General features: G+C 48.2%; 1 protein-coding gene across 6 annotated transcripts in view; it reads right to left on the reverse strand.

The window, feature by feature from the left end:
* Window positions 1–328: 328 nt before the first annotated feature.
* Window positions 329–16240, reverse strand: part of FBXO34 (F-box protein 34) — a 40548-nt gene continuing 24636 nt past the window's right edge. For 3 of the 6 annotated variants that reach the window (XM_058806605.1, XM_058806611.1, XM_058806609.1), the window contains 2 exons: window positions 11319–11522; window positions 329–3080 (listed from right to left, as the gene is read on the reverse strand). In XM_058806605.1, the coding sequence (XP_058662588.1) occupies window positions 998–3080; window positions 11319–11395 (2160 nt within the window). In that variant the 5' untranslated portion in view covers window positions 11396–11522 and the 3' untranslated portion in view covers window positions 329–997. Of the gene's footprint in view, window positions 3081–11318; window positions 11523–11778; window positions 12191–13885; window positions 13986–16240 lie in introns of all 6 variants that reach the window. The other 3 variants (XM_058806610.1, XM_058806607.1, XM_058806606.1) reach the window with 3 other exon arrangements.

The following is a 16240-nucleotide window of genomic DNA, read 5'->3' on the forward strand; positions in this document are numbered from 1 at the left end:
AGCTTCCAGCACACCACAGAGCCAAGGCAACTCCACACTCATCCTGCTGGACCCACACTGCATCCTCGAGCATCCAGGTATCAGGGCAGGTGCCACACAAGAGCCAAGGAGCAGGAGGACCAGAAAGTGCACCCAGCACCAGAATTCCCAATGAAAGGAGCCCCTGCTGCAGGCAGAAGGAAAAGCTGGAATCTGTGATTGTTACAGCAGGGAGTTCTCCAAGTACTAGAGATCTGGGGGGGTTTTGTTCCTTTGTTAGTAGGAGGAGAGGTTTCCCAGAGAAAGCACATTGCACATCTGAACTACAGCACAGCACCAAGTTTCTGCCACGTGTTTTACAGCATCTTTTTATTTTGGGGCAAAAGTCTTACAAGAGAAAGTCTGGTAAGGCAGATCTAGAATGCACATTTTATTTATGTGTAAAAAAAAAAAAAACCCAACCAGACAACATGGGTAAGGTAGACAAGAACTTTTTTTTATATTCTGACTATACAATAATATTCCTCTCTTTTCTTTTTTTAATCCACTGCCACGCTACTATAATGGATCTGTTCTATAGTCTAAGTTTCAGGTTGTCCAGTTAAGTTGTCTGCAGCTTCTTTAAACAAGTTGACCTTTACCTATTTAGAGTTTCTTCTCAGAAACATTCATATATTATACAGGATATACAGATTTTGAAACAAGACACTTAAAAACACACACACCTATAGCCGCAACACTGGGATAGCTGCATTGTAGGGGTTACCTTGTTCAGCCAGCTGTAGACTCTGTATGTACAATTAGTTTTTATAGTGTTATTTACAGAGATGGACTAAAAGCTCTCTTTTAATCTAAAAGGTAAAGGCTCTTGTGTTTGAGTATGTGCAGTTTCATAGCCCTGTGGGGGGGGAAAAAAAAAAATCACAACAATTATATACACTGTAAACAGCACAAGGCATGAGAATCTCCTCCTCCTCCTCCTCTCCCAATCTCAATCTTGCAGGAAAGTGTTTGTGCACTAATATTCCTCTTCCACCTCTGCTCCAGCTCCTCGGGTTTTCTTGTGGATGGCGCGGTTAAAGCTGTGGCAGGCGGGGACCCAGTGATTGTCATGGAGGCCCAGCTTGCAGCCAGGGATGCCCTTCTGGGAGCGGTGGCAGCACATCCAGTAGCCAGGCCCGTAGGGCAGAGCCTGGCAGTAGGGCTTGGGGTGCCACCTGCACAGGGACACGTCCCCCTTGACGTATTTCTTCTTGCACTGCTTGCAGGGATCCTCCCGGTAGCGAGGGTCGCGCACCCAGCGCGAGTCGGCCGGCCTGATGTTGTAGTACTCAATGATGAACTTGAAGTAGTAGCAAGTGCATTTCAGGGCAACCAGGCTCCTGGTGGGAAGCAACCCAAAGATCTTCACGATGATGTGGTGAGGCAAGAAGGCCATGTACTGCTGAGGCTCCAAAAGCTGCTGGATTTTAAACCTGGTCTCCAGAAAGTCATGAGAAACCTGCCGCTTTAGGCAGGAGGCATCAAGTACTTGCAAAGCTCCTTCTGTGGCAGGGGCAGAAGGGGCTGATGGCTCTTTAGGGACACTGCTGCTGACACACGATCTACCAGATGCCAGAGCATCCTCATCCTCGTTTTGGGCTACTTCCCCTGGCTTCTCCTGGGGACCCTCCCGCCGTGGCTGCTGCTCCTGAGCAGCAGGCTGCTCACCCTGGAGGAAAAACAGCCTCCCTGGGAGTGAATCCTCACCAGAACCAGAGAGCTTCTCCTTCCTGCACCCTTCCTCTGTCTTGCTGACCGATATACTGATGCACAAGGGCTCCTTCCTAGCAGGATGCTTTGGGAAAATTCCAGGCTCCTTCGACGTACAATCAACAGTGGCGCTCTTGCTCTGCAGGGGCTCCGGTGGCAGCCTGGCAGCAGCGGGACACGGGGCCAGCAGGGCCCTGGGGGGCTCCATCCGCGTGTCAGTGTCACTCCTGCCAGCTGTCATGGCCAACACCGCCTGGGCAAGTCCCGAACTCACATTCCCCACCCGGGTATCCAGCCCCGAAGGAAACGGCTGCGGGGCAGAGGCGCCGCCATCCCACAGCTCGGTGTCACCACAGCGACCCCCGTAGCCATCCCCTGCCACCCCTGCCTGTCCCTGGGGCGGGCCGCCCTTGCCCAGGTCTCCCTCGGGCTGGGTGCTGCTGGCCAGGAGCACCCTGCCCACGTTCCTGCGGAAGCTGTTGTTGCGGGAGAGGCTCCCGGCCTCGCTCTGCCGCCGCAGGCACTCGGACTCCAGCCTGGCCACCATGTCCAGCACGCGCACGGGCTCGCCCTGCGCCTCCGCCTCGCACGGCCCGCCCGGGGACGGGGGCTCGGGGCCGGGCACGGCGGCCCTGGGCTGGGGGCTCAGCCTGGTGCCCGTGCAGCTCTTGGCACAGTCCACCAGCAGGGCGCTGGCCCGCTGCTCCAGGAACGCCACCATCTCGATGACGGACAGCGAGCGGCCCGGGAAGGCGCCCTCGGCGCCGTCGCCGCCCGAGTGCACCGAGCAGTGCTCGATGCCGCAGGCGAACGGCTCCGCCTGGGAGCACCTGGAGTTGGCCTCCCTCATTCTTTCCAGTTGGATTTTGGCTTTTTTAAGATCCACTGATTTTTTCCTGCGTTTGGCCGTCCTCCCGTCGATGTCCCACGTGCTCTTGATTTTCATGGAGCCCGTGCGGGTGCTGCTGCTGCACTGCTGGGCTGCAAAGAAGGCAATTTTCTCCTTGGTGTTGCCAGGTTTCACCACAGCCCACACATCCAGAGGTCCCTCCCCTTCTTCTCCCTGGTGGATCGTGGCAGACAGGGTGTTCTTCTTCTCCCTCGCACTCGGAGCGTCCGCCGGGCCCTTCCCGTTCATATTGCACATAGTATTTGGATAAATAATCCCCAGAAGCTTCTGAGATGGAGCCACCAGGGAGGGTTTTGGGAAAACGCTCAGTTTGGTGCAGTTGGTGAATTTTTCTCCTTGTGCTGGTCCCTGGTGGCCTCGAAGGGAATCCTGGCTTATTTCTGGGGATCGCTCTTTCTTCTGTAACTTGAGATATGGCTTTAAGTGCATACCAGAAACCCTGGAAAAACAGAGAGGGAAGAAGTTATAGTTGCAAAACATGCCTGTCTGGAATTAGAGAAGGTGGCCCAGAGCAGGCACCAGCCCACACCTCAAGAGGAACCACAGAGAAAGGAAAAGAGCCACCAAGGCTGCAATATCCACCCCTGAAGAACTTCCTGCAGCAGGAGAGAACTTCCCATTAGAGAAATCTGTTTCCAGGCAGTTGCAAGGAGAAATCCTCCAGTTTAAGTTGTATCAGTTGTGAAAACATAGCTAGTGGTTCATTCTTGAGCTAGAGCCATCCTCCTGCCTGCTCATTCCTTGATCCAAGGCAAAGCACACACGGGTCCCAGGCTTTATCTGGACATCAGCTACCACACACGCTCTTTTCAGTAGATAAAATGTGGTTAAAGCTCAAAAGAGAAATTAGCAAGAGTAATTATATTAATCAGAGATCCCAGGGGATATCTCATCTCCTCCTATCACCCAAAATCACACAGTGGTTTGGGCTGGAAGGGACTTTGAAGCTCATTTTGTTCCACTTCCTTCCACGGGCAGGACGCCTTCCACTATCTCAGCTTGCTCCAAGTCCCATCCAACCCATCCTTGGAGACTTCCAGGGATGAAGCAGCCGCAGCTTCTCTGGGCAATGAAACCTTTCCTTCAGCACATTGATAATGGCAAATTTGGTGACTTTCCCATAAGGGTCCTTATGTACTCATCAATGTCCCCCCAAAGTGACAGCAGCGTGACATCCAGCTGAGGACACCCACTCTCAAGGATGGGATTTCACACTCAGGAGCTGTGAAAAAACCCTTGGATGCTGCTGACACTGCAGCAGCAGCCCCAGACGCCTCTGTCCTGTCACACCTCCACAGTCACCTTCCCTTCAGACTCAGGAATGCAGAGCCCAGGGCACTGCACACAGGATGCAACCACAGGAGACTCCAGGCTCTTCTCCCAGGAGCATCTCACAAGCACATACAGAACTAACTATAGGTTATGTTTCCATGGTAATCTTTGAGTTGCTGCACTCAAAGGCCTCCTCCTCAGGGATGATCTGAGCTCAGGAGTGAAGAGCAGCAGGTTCAGAGCCATGTTCATCATGAGCTGGCACAGACACACTGAGGCACTGAACGTGTTCCCCTTGAGAGCCCACACCATGACAGTTTCTTAAGTGTGGCAACTTTGTAGGTGTCTGGCCTAAAACCAGCTTTTAACTAAAAACCTCAATTTGTTGGTCTATAAAGTCCAACAAATTTATAAGTGATGCTGCCCAGGAAGAGGAAGCTCCAGGACTAGAAGCAGCTGTGCTGACTGAAGATTGCTTTCTCTGGTTCCTCCTTCTGGCTCTAGTGACAACAGGGGAGGGCAGGCACAGAGATTTTGGGCAGGTACATCAAGAGGAAGGGCTCAGCTCACCTTTCTACACCTCTGTGGTCCAAGCAGGGCTTTGAAGGCCAGGAAGCAGCTGCTGGAAAGGCAGATGTCATGTTCCTTCCCTCTGGATTTTTCAGGGAGATCATCACCTGACTCTTGCAACCAGACAATGCCACAACCACCTGCATCTCACCTAGAGACTGTGGGTAAGAGATCCCAGTGCTGCAGACACACCCACCCACCCAGCCCTGGGTTAATTCTCTGCCTGTGTGCCAATTCCAGCTCCTTGGAATTGGGTCACCTCCCAGTTTAGTCTCCTCTGCAAAATGCAACTGAGCTACTTTGTTTGCCTCCTCAGTCGGATGCTAAAAGCTAAAATAATCTCATAAAAATAGAACTTCAGGGCGTTGGAATAGCTGCATGGAGGGGAAAAATGGGAAAATGAGGCTGCTGGAGTTGGCTTTGGCCTCATTTTTCACAGGGGCTGCCTCCCTCTGGTTGTGCTTCACAGTGGAGCAGGGTCAGGCTGCTGAGGTGACCTGGCCAAAGCCCAGCCCAGAGGAGCAGCAGGTGAAGCACTGCAGCAAAGTGCTGCAGAGAACAGTGCCTGCAGCCTTCCCCTCCCCTCCCTTCCCTTCCAGAAGGACATTTCCCAGACTAGGGAGGGAAAAGCTCCAGTGGCTGCTCGCCACCGTGCCCTGGGGAGAAGAGGTGAACACAATTAAAACACGGCTTTGCATGCTGAAATCTCCTGAGCCAGGGGCAGGAGATCAAATTTCATTCATGAGTTTTGTGCCAAGGTGTTTGAAAGATGAGCCGAGCTTGTTTTTTAAAAGGCTTTCTTCAAGCAGTTTTGAGGAATCCAGCAGGACAATCAGCTCAACACCCTTCATTAAGAGAAGCTGCAAATGGAGGTGAGAGCAGGGATTATGTGAATAAAACCAGAACCAAACTGGTTACCCCAACAGGCTCAGGGGACGTGTTCAGCCAGCAGAGTTGGTTTAGCTGCTCCCAGCTATTTCTGGTCCATGGAGAAAGACAAAGGGTAAAGCTCTGCCTCACCTATTACAGATTTCTTGTTTAAGGTTATATTTCCTATGTTTCAGTTAGTCCCTGGCCAAGCCAACAATACCATTTAAGGTTGAAAAGTTATAATTTACATAACAAAATTATGCCTTAGTCAGAAGTTTTACTGCCAGAATAATTGCCTCATTTGAATTCAGCATTCAGTTCATTGCACATGTTTTAATGGATCTGGATTTAAAGAAAACCTTCATCTAATAACTTCAGACAGCTATAAAGAGCTCTGCAAACTCCACAAGACCAGCTGCCACCTGCCTCAGAGTTTTCCAGCAGCAGGGAAGAGAACTTTCATTTCAAAAGCCACTTTAGCAATGAGCCTTACCTGAAAGTGTCACTTGGAAAAAACAAGCCCCCAGCTCACAGGCCCTTTGCTGTGGACATTGAGAATGAACTTTCAGGCAATCACAGCTCCTTCCCTGCACACCAGCAGCACATTTCATCTCTAGCTCCCACAATTAGAACAAGGCTTCCCAGCAGAAATTGCTTTGAAGATGAAGCAGAGCCCAGTCCCCACCCACAGACTCCCCCGTTTCTCAGTGCTGGCAAGCACAGAGCTGTGGCAGCTGCAGGTAAGCTTTTAAATATTTAAAACCACCAAAAATAGTTGTTAAAAGGTGAAGTCACATATTCCCTATGACACTCCATTCCAGAATAATTCTGTTTGCTTTCCTCCACCCTTTAAGTTATCAAGCTCTCTAATTTTATCTTTAGAGACAACGACTCTTCAGAAGTCCACGGGAGCAAACATAAAAGGTTTTCAATCCCAAATGTGTGGTTTTAAATTGCTGATAAGAGAGAATTCTGCCAGGAATGATCAGCACTGAAACAACGAGCAGTGCTGCCTTTATACTGTTATTCCATCCTTAAGCTGATGAAATAAAGGGGCCAGTTTTTCTATTTCTAATCAGCCATGTCTGAAAAACAGGATACTTGCACTGCTGGAATGAGACTGCTGTTTTTGTAAGTCCTAACTACAGCTTGTTTCCACTGCACTTTTATCAAGCTGATTACTACACATTGCTGATACAGAAATCTATTCTTTTCTATGAGCTCAGATACTCACACACCCCTCTCTCCCCACCCATAACCCACTGGTGGATTCCCCATCCCTGGAAGTGTCCAAATCCAGGCTGGACTGGGCTTGGAGCAACCTGGCCCAGTGGGAAATGTCCCTGCCCATGGCAATGGAGTGGAATGAGATGGGATTTAAGGTCTTTTCCAACCCAAATCATTCCATGATTCCACTTGCCAAGCTGGCCAGACTCTTCCAGCATCCTTTTGTGTTTATGTATGTTCTAAATCACAGCAGCCTAAAACAATAATATATTTGCTTTAGTGGAAACTCCAGAGTTGGAGGCAAAACTGGTAGAAAAGACTCAGTTTTCACAACTCCTTTCTAAGGTCCACAGAGAGCCTTAATTCCCCCTTCAGCTCCCAGCTCAGGGATTTTGATGATGCCCTGTGAAGCCAAAAGATTTCCTCTGGCCAGCAAGAACAGCAAGGACAAAAAAGCCTGATCTTCACAAACACCATATTCACACTGCAAGTTTTCTGGGCAAAGCACTGGAAGGTTTTATTAGGGGGAAAATTTCCATCCAAACCCCCAACTTTCCTATGGATTTCTCCTTGTAAACACCAACTCCAGTTGAAAAAAGCTCCTCACGTTGCTGACTGCACACCCAGTGCCAACTACAACTCTGAAAAACCCCTCAGGACATACTAACACAAGGCAGAAGCCAAAAAAAAAAAAAAAAGGAAAAAAATCAACAACAATACAACAATAAAAACCCCACACCTCTGGCAAAGCATTCCTCTTCCCTGGCATCCCAGCTCTCTGTCCATGGAGTTTTCCTCCTCCAGAAAGGACACTGACAATTAGCAAGGACTGAGCACTGAGTGGGAGTTAACCACACTCAACCACTTGTTATTTCTGGAAGGGCTTGGTGGGTCCTTTGGGCTCCATCTCCAGCACCATTTCCATCCCCTCTGCACTGCCAGGGCAAGGCAAAGCAGACAGAGAGCTGCTTCAAAGGCATTCCAGGGATTCTGCTGGGGAAAGTACCGCCATGGAAGGCTCCCTGCACTCATGGAGTTTGTTCTGGAGCATGGCAAGGCTCCAAGCTCACAGAGAGGAGGGCTGGGAAGCTCCAGAGCAGGGCTGGGTTTGACTCTGGCAGCTGTGGAAGCATCTGATTTCCTGAAAGCCCACTCCCCTTGGAGCAGCAACTGCTCCTGACCCAGCTCCCAACAGCTCCAAAATGCCTCTTGCAGCAAAGGGAGAGCCAGCAAGGATTAGAGAGGGATTGGAAGGCAAACAGAAGGCATGTGGCTGCTGAAGGAGAGCTCTCTGCTCCAGTGGCCAGCCTGGGGCAAGGGGGGAATGCCAAAACCGTGGGGCAGAGCTGAGGAGATAAATGCTCTGTAAGAACCAAACTCCTACGGCCGGGTCCCTCCCCAGCTTGTTCACCTGCATCAGGTGCTCAGATAACCTGATTTTGGGGGAGACAACCCCAAACACAGCTGCACCCAGCACAGCCAGGAAATCCATCCCACAAAGCCCAGCATCCCACAGAGGTGCTGGGTGACAGAATGCACCCCCAAGCCCAACACAGACCCCTCCACTCTGAGGGCTCCCACCCAGCAATGTTTTGAACATGTTTTACACTAAACACACACCCACCCTTCAGTAAAGCACAGTTGCCTTGGCTACTTCCTACATTTTGCACAGGAAGAAGTGCCACAGCTTTGCCAGGCTTTTGTATAAAAGCACTCACCATGAAGGGAGAGATGCAGCAGCAGTTCTGTGCTGAGCCTCAGGAAGGTCAAAGCCCTGCTGCCCAACCACACCAGACATGACAAAGCAAAAGGGAACAAAATAAACTGAAAGATCTGGAATTCAAGGTTATCAGCTGCATCCAGAGATGATGGGATGGCACACGTGGCTGTGGTGGGACAGGATGAGGGGAAATCACAGAGGGACAACAAAACAAAAACTGCTGATTTTATAGGGCTTCTGCTGAAAGGTAAGTGCCAAGTGTCCTTCTGGAAGTGTTTTACATTTATTAATTTGTTTCCTGATTTATGAAGTGCAAGAGAACCTTTCTTCATATCACAGTGCAACAAATTCCTTGTGTTAAGGAAGCTCCACAGAGTGATGCTATTTATAGCCTTCATTGTTGTGCATATGCAATGAGAACACATCAAAGGTTGCAGAAATTAACCTTGGACCACACAATCTGTAACAGACTCAGCATTCAAAATAAAAACAAGCAGAAGCAGAGTTGAAAGCAGGTTGCCCTTCTGAAACTCAAGACTGAAAGAAACTGGTGATGAATTCAGGATTTCACTGCACACTGCATTCTCCAGGAGTCAGAAGGTGGTTTCATTATTAAGAACACATCCCAAACAAAAGACTCAAAGCAACTCCAACTGGATTTGATCCTTTTTTGTGAAAGATACCAGAAGCAGACACAGGTTTCAGGTCACGTCACTTGGAAACTTCTATCTTAGAGACCAAAAAGTCCAGGAATAAACATGAGAACTGGTGCAGTGTTAAGTCACTGCAGAGATATTTAACAACAAAGAAAAACTGAAAGGTTTTTTTTCAGTTTGTGAGAGAAAGGAGAAACAGGGTTGCAAGCAAGGGCAGGGCAGAGATCAAGAGTACAACACAAAATACCAAATTTGACTTTGCACCATTTTTAAAGAGGGGAGGTAAGGGTGATGATGAGGGCAAAAGCCCAGGCGTTAATCTGAACAAGAGCATTGGCAGGAGGGGGATTAGAGAGCTTCATAAAAATTGTGAGGATTGGCTCATCCCAGTTTCAGAATCCAAACCAGATAGGCTCATTGCAGGCCAAGAAACAGGATTTATAAACCTCTTGAAAGGCAACAATAGGAGATAATAAACATGTGGCACATTGGAGGGGGCACTGCAGGGGAGAAAGGGAAGGAGAATGATCACAGCCTCTCCAGGGCTCCTATTCTGACTCCAATATAAAGGTGCTTTGCAAGCAAAGAGGATTAATGTGACACACAGAAAAAGGGGGAAGAGGGAATAGTTCAATATGCCAGACTAACCTCAAGGTTCTCAAAAAAAGCCATCTTTTTAGAGCAATCTACTATATCTTCCTCACATGGACTTCAGAGAGCACAAAGAGATTTACTGGCTAAGACAGATTGGCAGAGGAATGGGAAAACAGACAAAGGAGCTGGCTTAGCAGGAGACAGCCCCAGGTGATGCTGAATAAGAAAATACCAGCCTGGAAACCAAAGACATGCCTCAAGAATCAGCCCTGGGAACATCTGACTTTGTTAAAAACGACCTCAGCACTAATTCTGCACCCACAGAAACAGAGGCAGCTCCAAAACAGCAGAGACACAAAGCTCAGAGTAACAGAAACTGAGGAGGTTTGGAAATGCAGGCAGTGATGCATCAGCAAGAGAGACACCAACACCAAATTTTGGAAGTAACTGAGGTGAACTGGCCACCACAGAGATATCCATGAAATAAGAAGTGGAGGTGATGAAGAAGCCCTCCGGGCAGAGCAGTCCAGAGCACAGCACACACTTTTAGCCAGGACTGAGAATAATCTGTGAGGGGCATCTCACTGAGAACAGCAGCAATTGCTACTCAGGAAGCTGCTAAACAACACTTGGGTCACTCAGCAAAACCACAGGTGAGGGTTACAACCCCCTCTCACAGAATGCAGAAGAGCTAAACCACTGAAAATGAGCAGCAGTCCTTAGGCAGAAGGGAAATAAAGGAACAGAAACTCAAATGAGTCTATAAACTGTCATGAATGTTCAGCCTGGGAATGAAAAGAAGGTTCCTAACTGCACAGCAAGATCTGTCATCTTCAGTAATGGCTTGATCTACAGGAGGAGAGAAGAAAAGATGCAAGAAAAGATGTAAATGTTTTTAGGCTGGACTAAGTTCACAAAAGGGATTATGAGATGCTGCTTGGGAAAACAAGGAGCTGGGTGACCCAGGAAGTCTTTTCCAGCACTAAATTACCATGAGACTAACATAGCAAGTATATGCTGTCTACACAACCACAAAGAACAAAGGTTAAAAGTTTGCTTTAAACCCACTCAGCCTTTGGAAACCAAAAAGCTGGCGCTCTTCCTCCAGACTGAGGAAGTTTAAGAGCCTTGGTTTCAGAAAAAGAGTTAAAAAAAAATACACATATATTTTGCAGTAGTTTGAACTCCAACAAACTGGCATGTCCTTGGATTTGCATGAGGACAAGTTGTTCTGCATGGTGTTCCTATAAGGAGGCACAGTGAGAGGCGTTCACTTAATTGTCACATAAGCACAAGTGTTTGAAACCAATCGTGCATTTCTCCTTAATAAGAGACACAGGAGAGTGAGCAATGCAAAATGTGAGCTCAAACTAATCTAATTACTTAGTCCATAGTAAGACAAACCACAACAATGACTGCCAGCATTTCCACTTGCTTTAAGCTGCCTGCATGTTTTAAAGCCTACTCTGATGAGCCTTTCGCCAATTAAGTTTTACTTCAAAGTCATGTTTCCCAAACTAATTTACAGCTGTTGCTAGAAAACCCAAGGATTTCTGCAAGTACCCTACCAGCTGCAGTGAATCTGCAGTTGTCATGATCAAATAAAAACGTCAAAGAACATTTCTGCCCTTAAGCCATTACAACCTAAACACCACCTGAAAGTCAGAATCTCGTGCAAATATTTGAGTGACAGCACAAGACAATGGGAGAGGACAAGGAGAAGGCTAAAAGCAGTGCTGAGGCTGAGCTGCAGGCAGTGTGTTCGTACCGTTTGACCTGATGGAAGGTGGAGGATGTGGAATTCAGCGGTTCCCTGTGGAGGCCAGCTCTGCAGGAACTCTTCATGGTAACGCCCTCTCCAGGCTAAGGCACGTCCTCGTCACAGCCAGTCCATCCTGGGCTACACCCCAGGCTCCCCCATCAGCTCTGCTTGCCCCACACTCAGCTTCACCGCGTCTCTGCCACCTAAAAACTGAACAACAGAGAGCTGCGTGAGGAGGTGACAAGAGCAGATGATCAGGACATGGATATTCCCATGAGAGAGAACAGATATAAATATAAATATATACAAACACAAACATGCTATGCATGCATAGATATAAAAGATACATATTCAGATTTAAAACAACATCATCATGCCAAGTGTTGCAGCTGGAGTTCCTGAACACCACCAAACACAAATGAGCACACCCCACCACAGCCTGTCTGCACACACGGAGTTTTTTCACCTTTTATCCAACTGCAGCTCTACCTTGGCACCTCCCACGGAACACGCTGTCTTCCCAGCTCCATGTAAACAGGACGCACAAGATCTCTCTGCTTGTTAGCACCACATCAGGCTATGCAGGGAAGTAGCTGCTAGCAGTGAGATTTGAGGCTGCCAGGAGTTACGTTAGCGCTCTAATCAAAATAACGTGGTGGATTTTATAAAAGGACAGAAAACATGTCACCACGCAGCCTCCAAGTCTTGTGAAAACTGCCCTGTCTTTGCATCACATGCAGATAAGGCAGATTACACCAGAACAAAGCTGTTCTGCAGTATCTCTTGTTCTCCCTGGGCTGCTGCCTTCTCCACCTTGTCCTTGGAGCAGACACCCTTACCGGCGCGTGAACGCACTTTGATGGAGAAACAACAACAACCTTCGAGCTGGAACATTAAAGGGAAGAGTGACACAGCAAAAGAGCCCTGGAAAACCTCAAATACTCCAGCCTGAGCTGCCAGCAGATTGTTTTAGAGACCGTTTGCTTCCTCTCTAGAGGCCTGTGCACAATGATGCCGTAATAAAGGAATGCCATTTGAGGATGCTAACTATGGAGCTGTGTCCCCAGGGAGATGTGATTTAGTGCAGCAGGTTGTTCTCTCCTTTTCAGCAGCTCTGCCCAGCGTTCCTACTGCTGTCCTAGCCCTGCTTTTGCAGAGATTGAGCCTCTCACGTCACCCCCTTCCCGATGCCTCCCACACAGAGGAGCCCCCACTACGCCCAGCCCAGCACTGCTTCACCAGTGTGGTTCACAATCAGTGCTCCCACTAAACACTCCTGGCCTGGAAAACCTGCTCTAGGTAGCCACACTTGCCAGGAAAATGATGAAGGATGAACCCTCCAGGCAGGAAAAACAGAAGCTGGTTTAGATCCACCTGACTTGATGTCTGCTACAGCAATTCCACGGTTCGTTTAATGATGGCGAATAAGAGGTTAAGAGTTTGCCTACATTTGAGTAGCAGGAGCCTAAAATAATATATAAAATATTATATAAACACATTCCAGTCTTCACGAAGAAATCTCTGCTGAGCTCTACACAAGGCTAAGAAACATGTGGGGTGGAGGAGATGGAGGCAGAGCAGGAGGAGGAGAGCATGTCCTCTACCCCAGGGACTCAGGGAGACCAGCAATGAGGCTGCCACAATCAGCAACAGCAGAAATTGAAGCTTTGTAGCTAAACACCTTTTTCATCAGACTATCCAGAGTCTCTAACAAGGACCTACCTCTATGAGTGAAACCTAGGCACAAAACCAGGTGTTTCTGATGTTCTCATGCTGTAAAGATACACATTCACAAACAGTAATTCATAGAGAAGTAAAAAGCATATGCCCGGTGCTTTAGGAAAATCAAACACAAAATCATTACTTTCCCATGAACCATCACTAAAAGGCACTGAAATTCTGACTTTTCTCCAAGCTTTTGTCTGGCTTTACTAACACTAGCATTTCAAACTCAGCAGGAACTGTATCACAGAAGCATGATTATATCCACACCCAAATAAATGCAACCACGCCATTGCAAGAATGCCACTCACTCTTCCAACAGCTTACACCCTCTCCATGGATCCCTGGTCAAGAATACCACGTTTTGTCCTAGTCCTACTCCTCTGGAGATCAGTGGAGAAGTAAAAGATAAAAAGCCAGACAAAGAATTGAAACTCAAAGATATCTTGTTTGCAGTAAAGAGCTCGAGAAGCAAAACCATCAAGAGAATTGGTTCAGGTCAGGAGCAGCCAGAACCCTGATCCAAGCACAGGCATTGTATGGTGGGATTTCGTGAGTTTAGGAAGGGACCAGCAACTACTAGAGGGAAGCAAAAGCTGACAAAATAGACACAGCCAAGTTCAGATGGGCACTGCAGCACAGACCCAACCACAGCTCCATACAAAGCATGCTTTTTCCCCCCCTCTGTAGCTGCTGGGCTATAGAAAAGAGCTGAAATAGACTATTAATGCCAGCAAGCTCCTGACAAATTCCTACTGTGTGAAGAGTAAAAAGCTGTGCTTGTGAATTAAAAAAAAAAAAAAGGAAAAGAGAAAAAAACCCCCAGCATTTAAGCTAGCAGATATACTTACTGCTTTTTAACTACCACTGTTTCTGTACCAAGGCTGATCCTTAGCAGAAGGAGCTGCAGCCGATTTAAGTTTTGCACAGAGTCAGGTACAGCCCAAAAAACTGCAATACAGATGCACAGAGAAACAAAACAGAAGAGGAAGTTAAAACCCTAATGGTGTTCTTCTCCCTCTCTGCAACCACCCCCAAACATATGCCTTTCTGCACAAGATGTGGGAAGGACTCTGCTTTTGGCAGCAGAAAGCAACACATCCTCTCAGCCACAGACCGAGCCCAGGGAACGGGCCCGCAAAATTCCCTCTCTTATCACCAGGTCTGAGCACTGCTGCAGCCTACAAAAACAAATGTATCAACTCAACCAGGCTGCACTCAAGGTCTCCCCATCTGTGTAGCAATTCACCACAGCTTCTGATATTTTGATTAGTGCAAGTGTGTTTTAGCTGTAGCAACAGTAACTGATCAACAAAGCAGTTCAAAGGGTGGGCACATCCTCTCAGAAAATTTATTTCTTGAAAGGAGGCCCTGGCCTCGGGGCTGGAGCTGAGCAACAATCACCCTGCGGGTAAAAACATGTGTAAAAACACATCTGACCACCCCACCTCCATGCAGGGCAAGCTTTGGGATGTTCCATGGGGATGTCACTCTGGATCAGCTGGGCAAAGAGCATCAGCACACTCAGGATGCAGAAGGAAGCAGCAGCAAGTGATTCAGAGCAGAACTCAGAGGAGTTAGTAACAAAAACAGTCATTAGGATAGGAAAAGTCAGGGCTGAGGCTTTATAACAAGATAAGGGTATTTGTTTTCTTGCAAGAACCAGTTCCATGCCCATTCTCCCACCATGGAGCTCAATCCTAGGTTGTTATTATATGATCCTTGTCTCCAAAAGAGTAATTCACCAGACATGCAATTCTGCCATCCCCCAGCCAAGTCATCCCTCAGGACCCCTCTGACAGCACCAGACTCTCCTAACAAAGAGGCTTTGCCTCAAGGTCTTCCCCCATCCCAACAGCAGCTCCCAGGCCAGGTGTGACATGAGGGGATTGACACACAGGTCCTCACCCTCTCAAACCCCTAACCATTGCTTTTAACCATTCTTCAGGTAATATCTGCATATTTAAAGCACCTGAAGAACTGCCTTTTAACCCCAAAGGAGCCATCACAGGCATCATGTGCCTTGTGAAACCTTGTGTGCTCAGCCTCCCCTCTGTTTGATGGTCCATCTGATCTGGCATTATCTGATCTAGGGGCAATGGAAGTGCCACAGGGGCTCCAGCTGGAATTAGTGTGGGGGAGTTTCCTGTGCCTTCTCCCACACCAACACCAGCTGATGGCACTTCTGCCAAGCACCAGGAACCAGAGCTGCCAAAGCAGCAGGAGCTGGTTACCACTGCCCTGTGCTCATTTCCTCACCAAATTCACTCCAGCCCTTCCTTCCCAAAGCTCCTCCAAGCTCCCATCCTTGGATCCCACCAGACAGAGCAGCAATTCAAATGAAAACTGAAGATTCCCATGTAAGCAGAGGCCACAAAGACAATGAGGGGTCTGGAGCACCTCTCCTGTGAGGAAAGACTCCAGGAGCTGAGCCTGTTCAGTCTTTCACACCTTCCCCTGTCTGATTTCTCACCTGAAGCCTCCCAAGGAGCTGGACCAGGACAGAACTAACCCAAATTGCTCCCTGAACCCACCTACCCCTGACCTGGCAGGAACCCACAATGCCCAGCAGGACAAGGCCCTCAGAAACTCAATCCACACCTGGAATCATGCTGGAAAATGTGTGGTTTTTATGTCCTTTTAGTGGACAGAAACACTTCTGAATGCACAGTGGGCAAAGTGCAGAGTGTTTCAGAAGCAGGGAAATGAGCATGTAGGGCTCCAAGGCAACATTTGACTCCTTACTGCTGTCAAACAGCTCTCCTGGCTGTATTGATAAGCATGTGAAATGCTTATTCCAATGAAGCACAACAGGGAGAACCTGTTTTCCTCCCAAGATCATGTCAGGAAAGAATGAAAGGCTCCACATTTGTGGCTCACATGCTTCCTCACTAGGTGGGGTAAGAGTTGGAAGCACTAAGTCGTCCCCTCAAAAGGAAAATCTCAGAAAGGAAAAAGAAAATAAAGACAAGCTCTGCTGCACCCTCTTAGCCCTGCATGAGTATTGGGAAAAATAATATTACAAGTGTTTCCCTTGTTTGACTATTCCTGAAAGGCTTCAGCTGCCTTGCACAATCTGGGTAAGGACATCACTCGCTGCTCAGCTGGGAAGAAGTTAAGAACTGCCTCATTAGATTTGTTCTGCTTGATCCAAGAGGGAAACAAAACCAGTCAATCCCTCCCTGGGCAGTGCTGCTGCAGCTCTG

The sequence above is a fragment of the Ammospiza caudacuta genome, chromosome 6 (genome assembly GCF_027887145.1).
Source record: "Ammospiza caudacuta isolate bAmmCau1 chromosome 6, bAmmCau1.pri, whole genome shotgun sequence".
Classification (NCBI taxonomy): Eukaryota; Metazoa; Chordata; class Aves; order Passeriformes; family Passerellidae; genus Ammospiza; species Ammospiza caudacuta.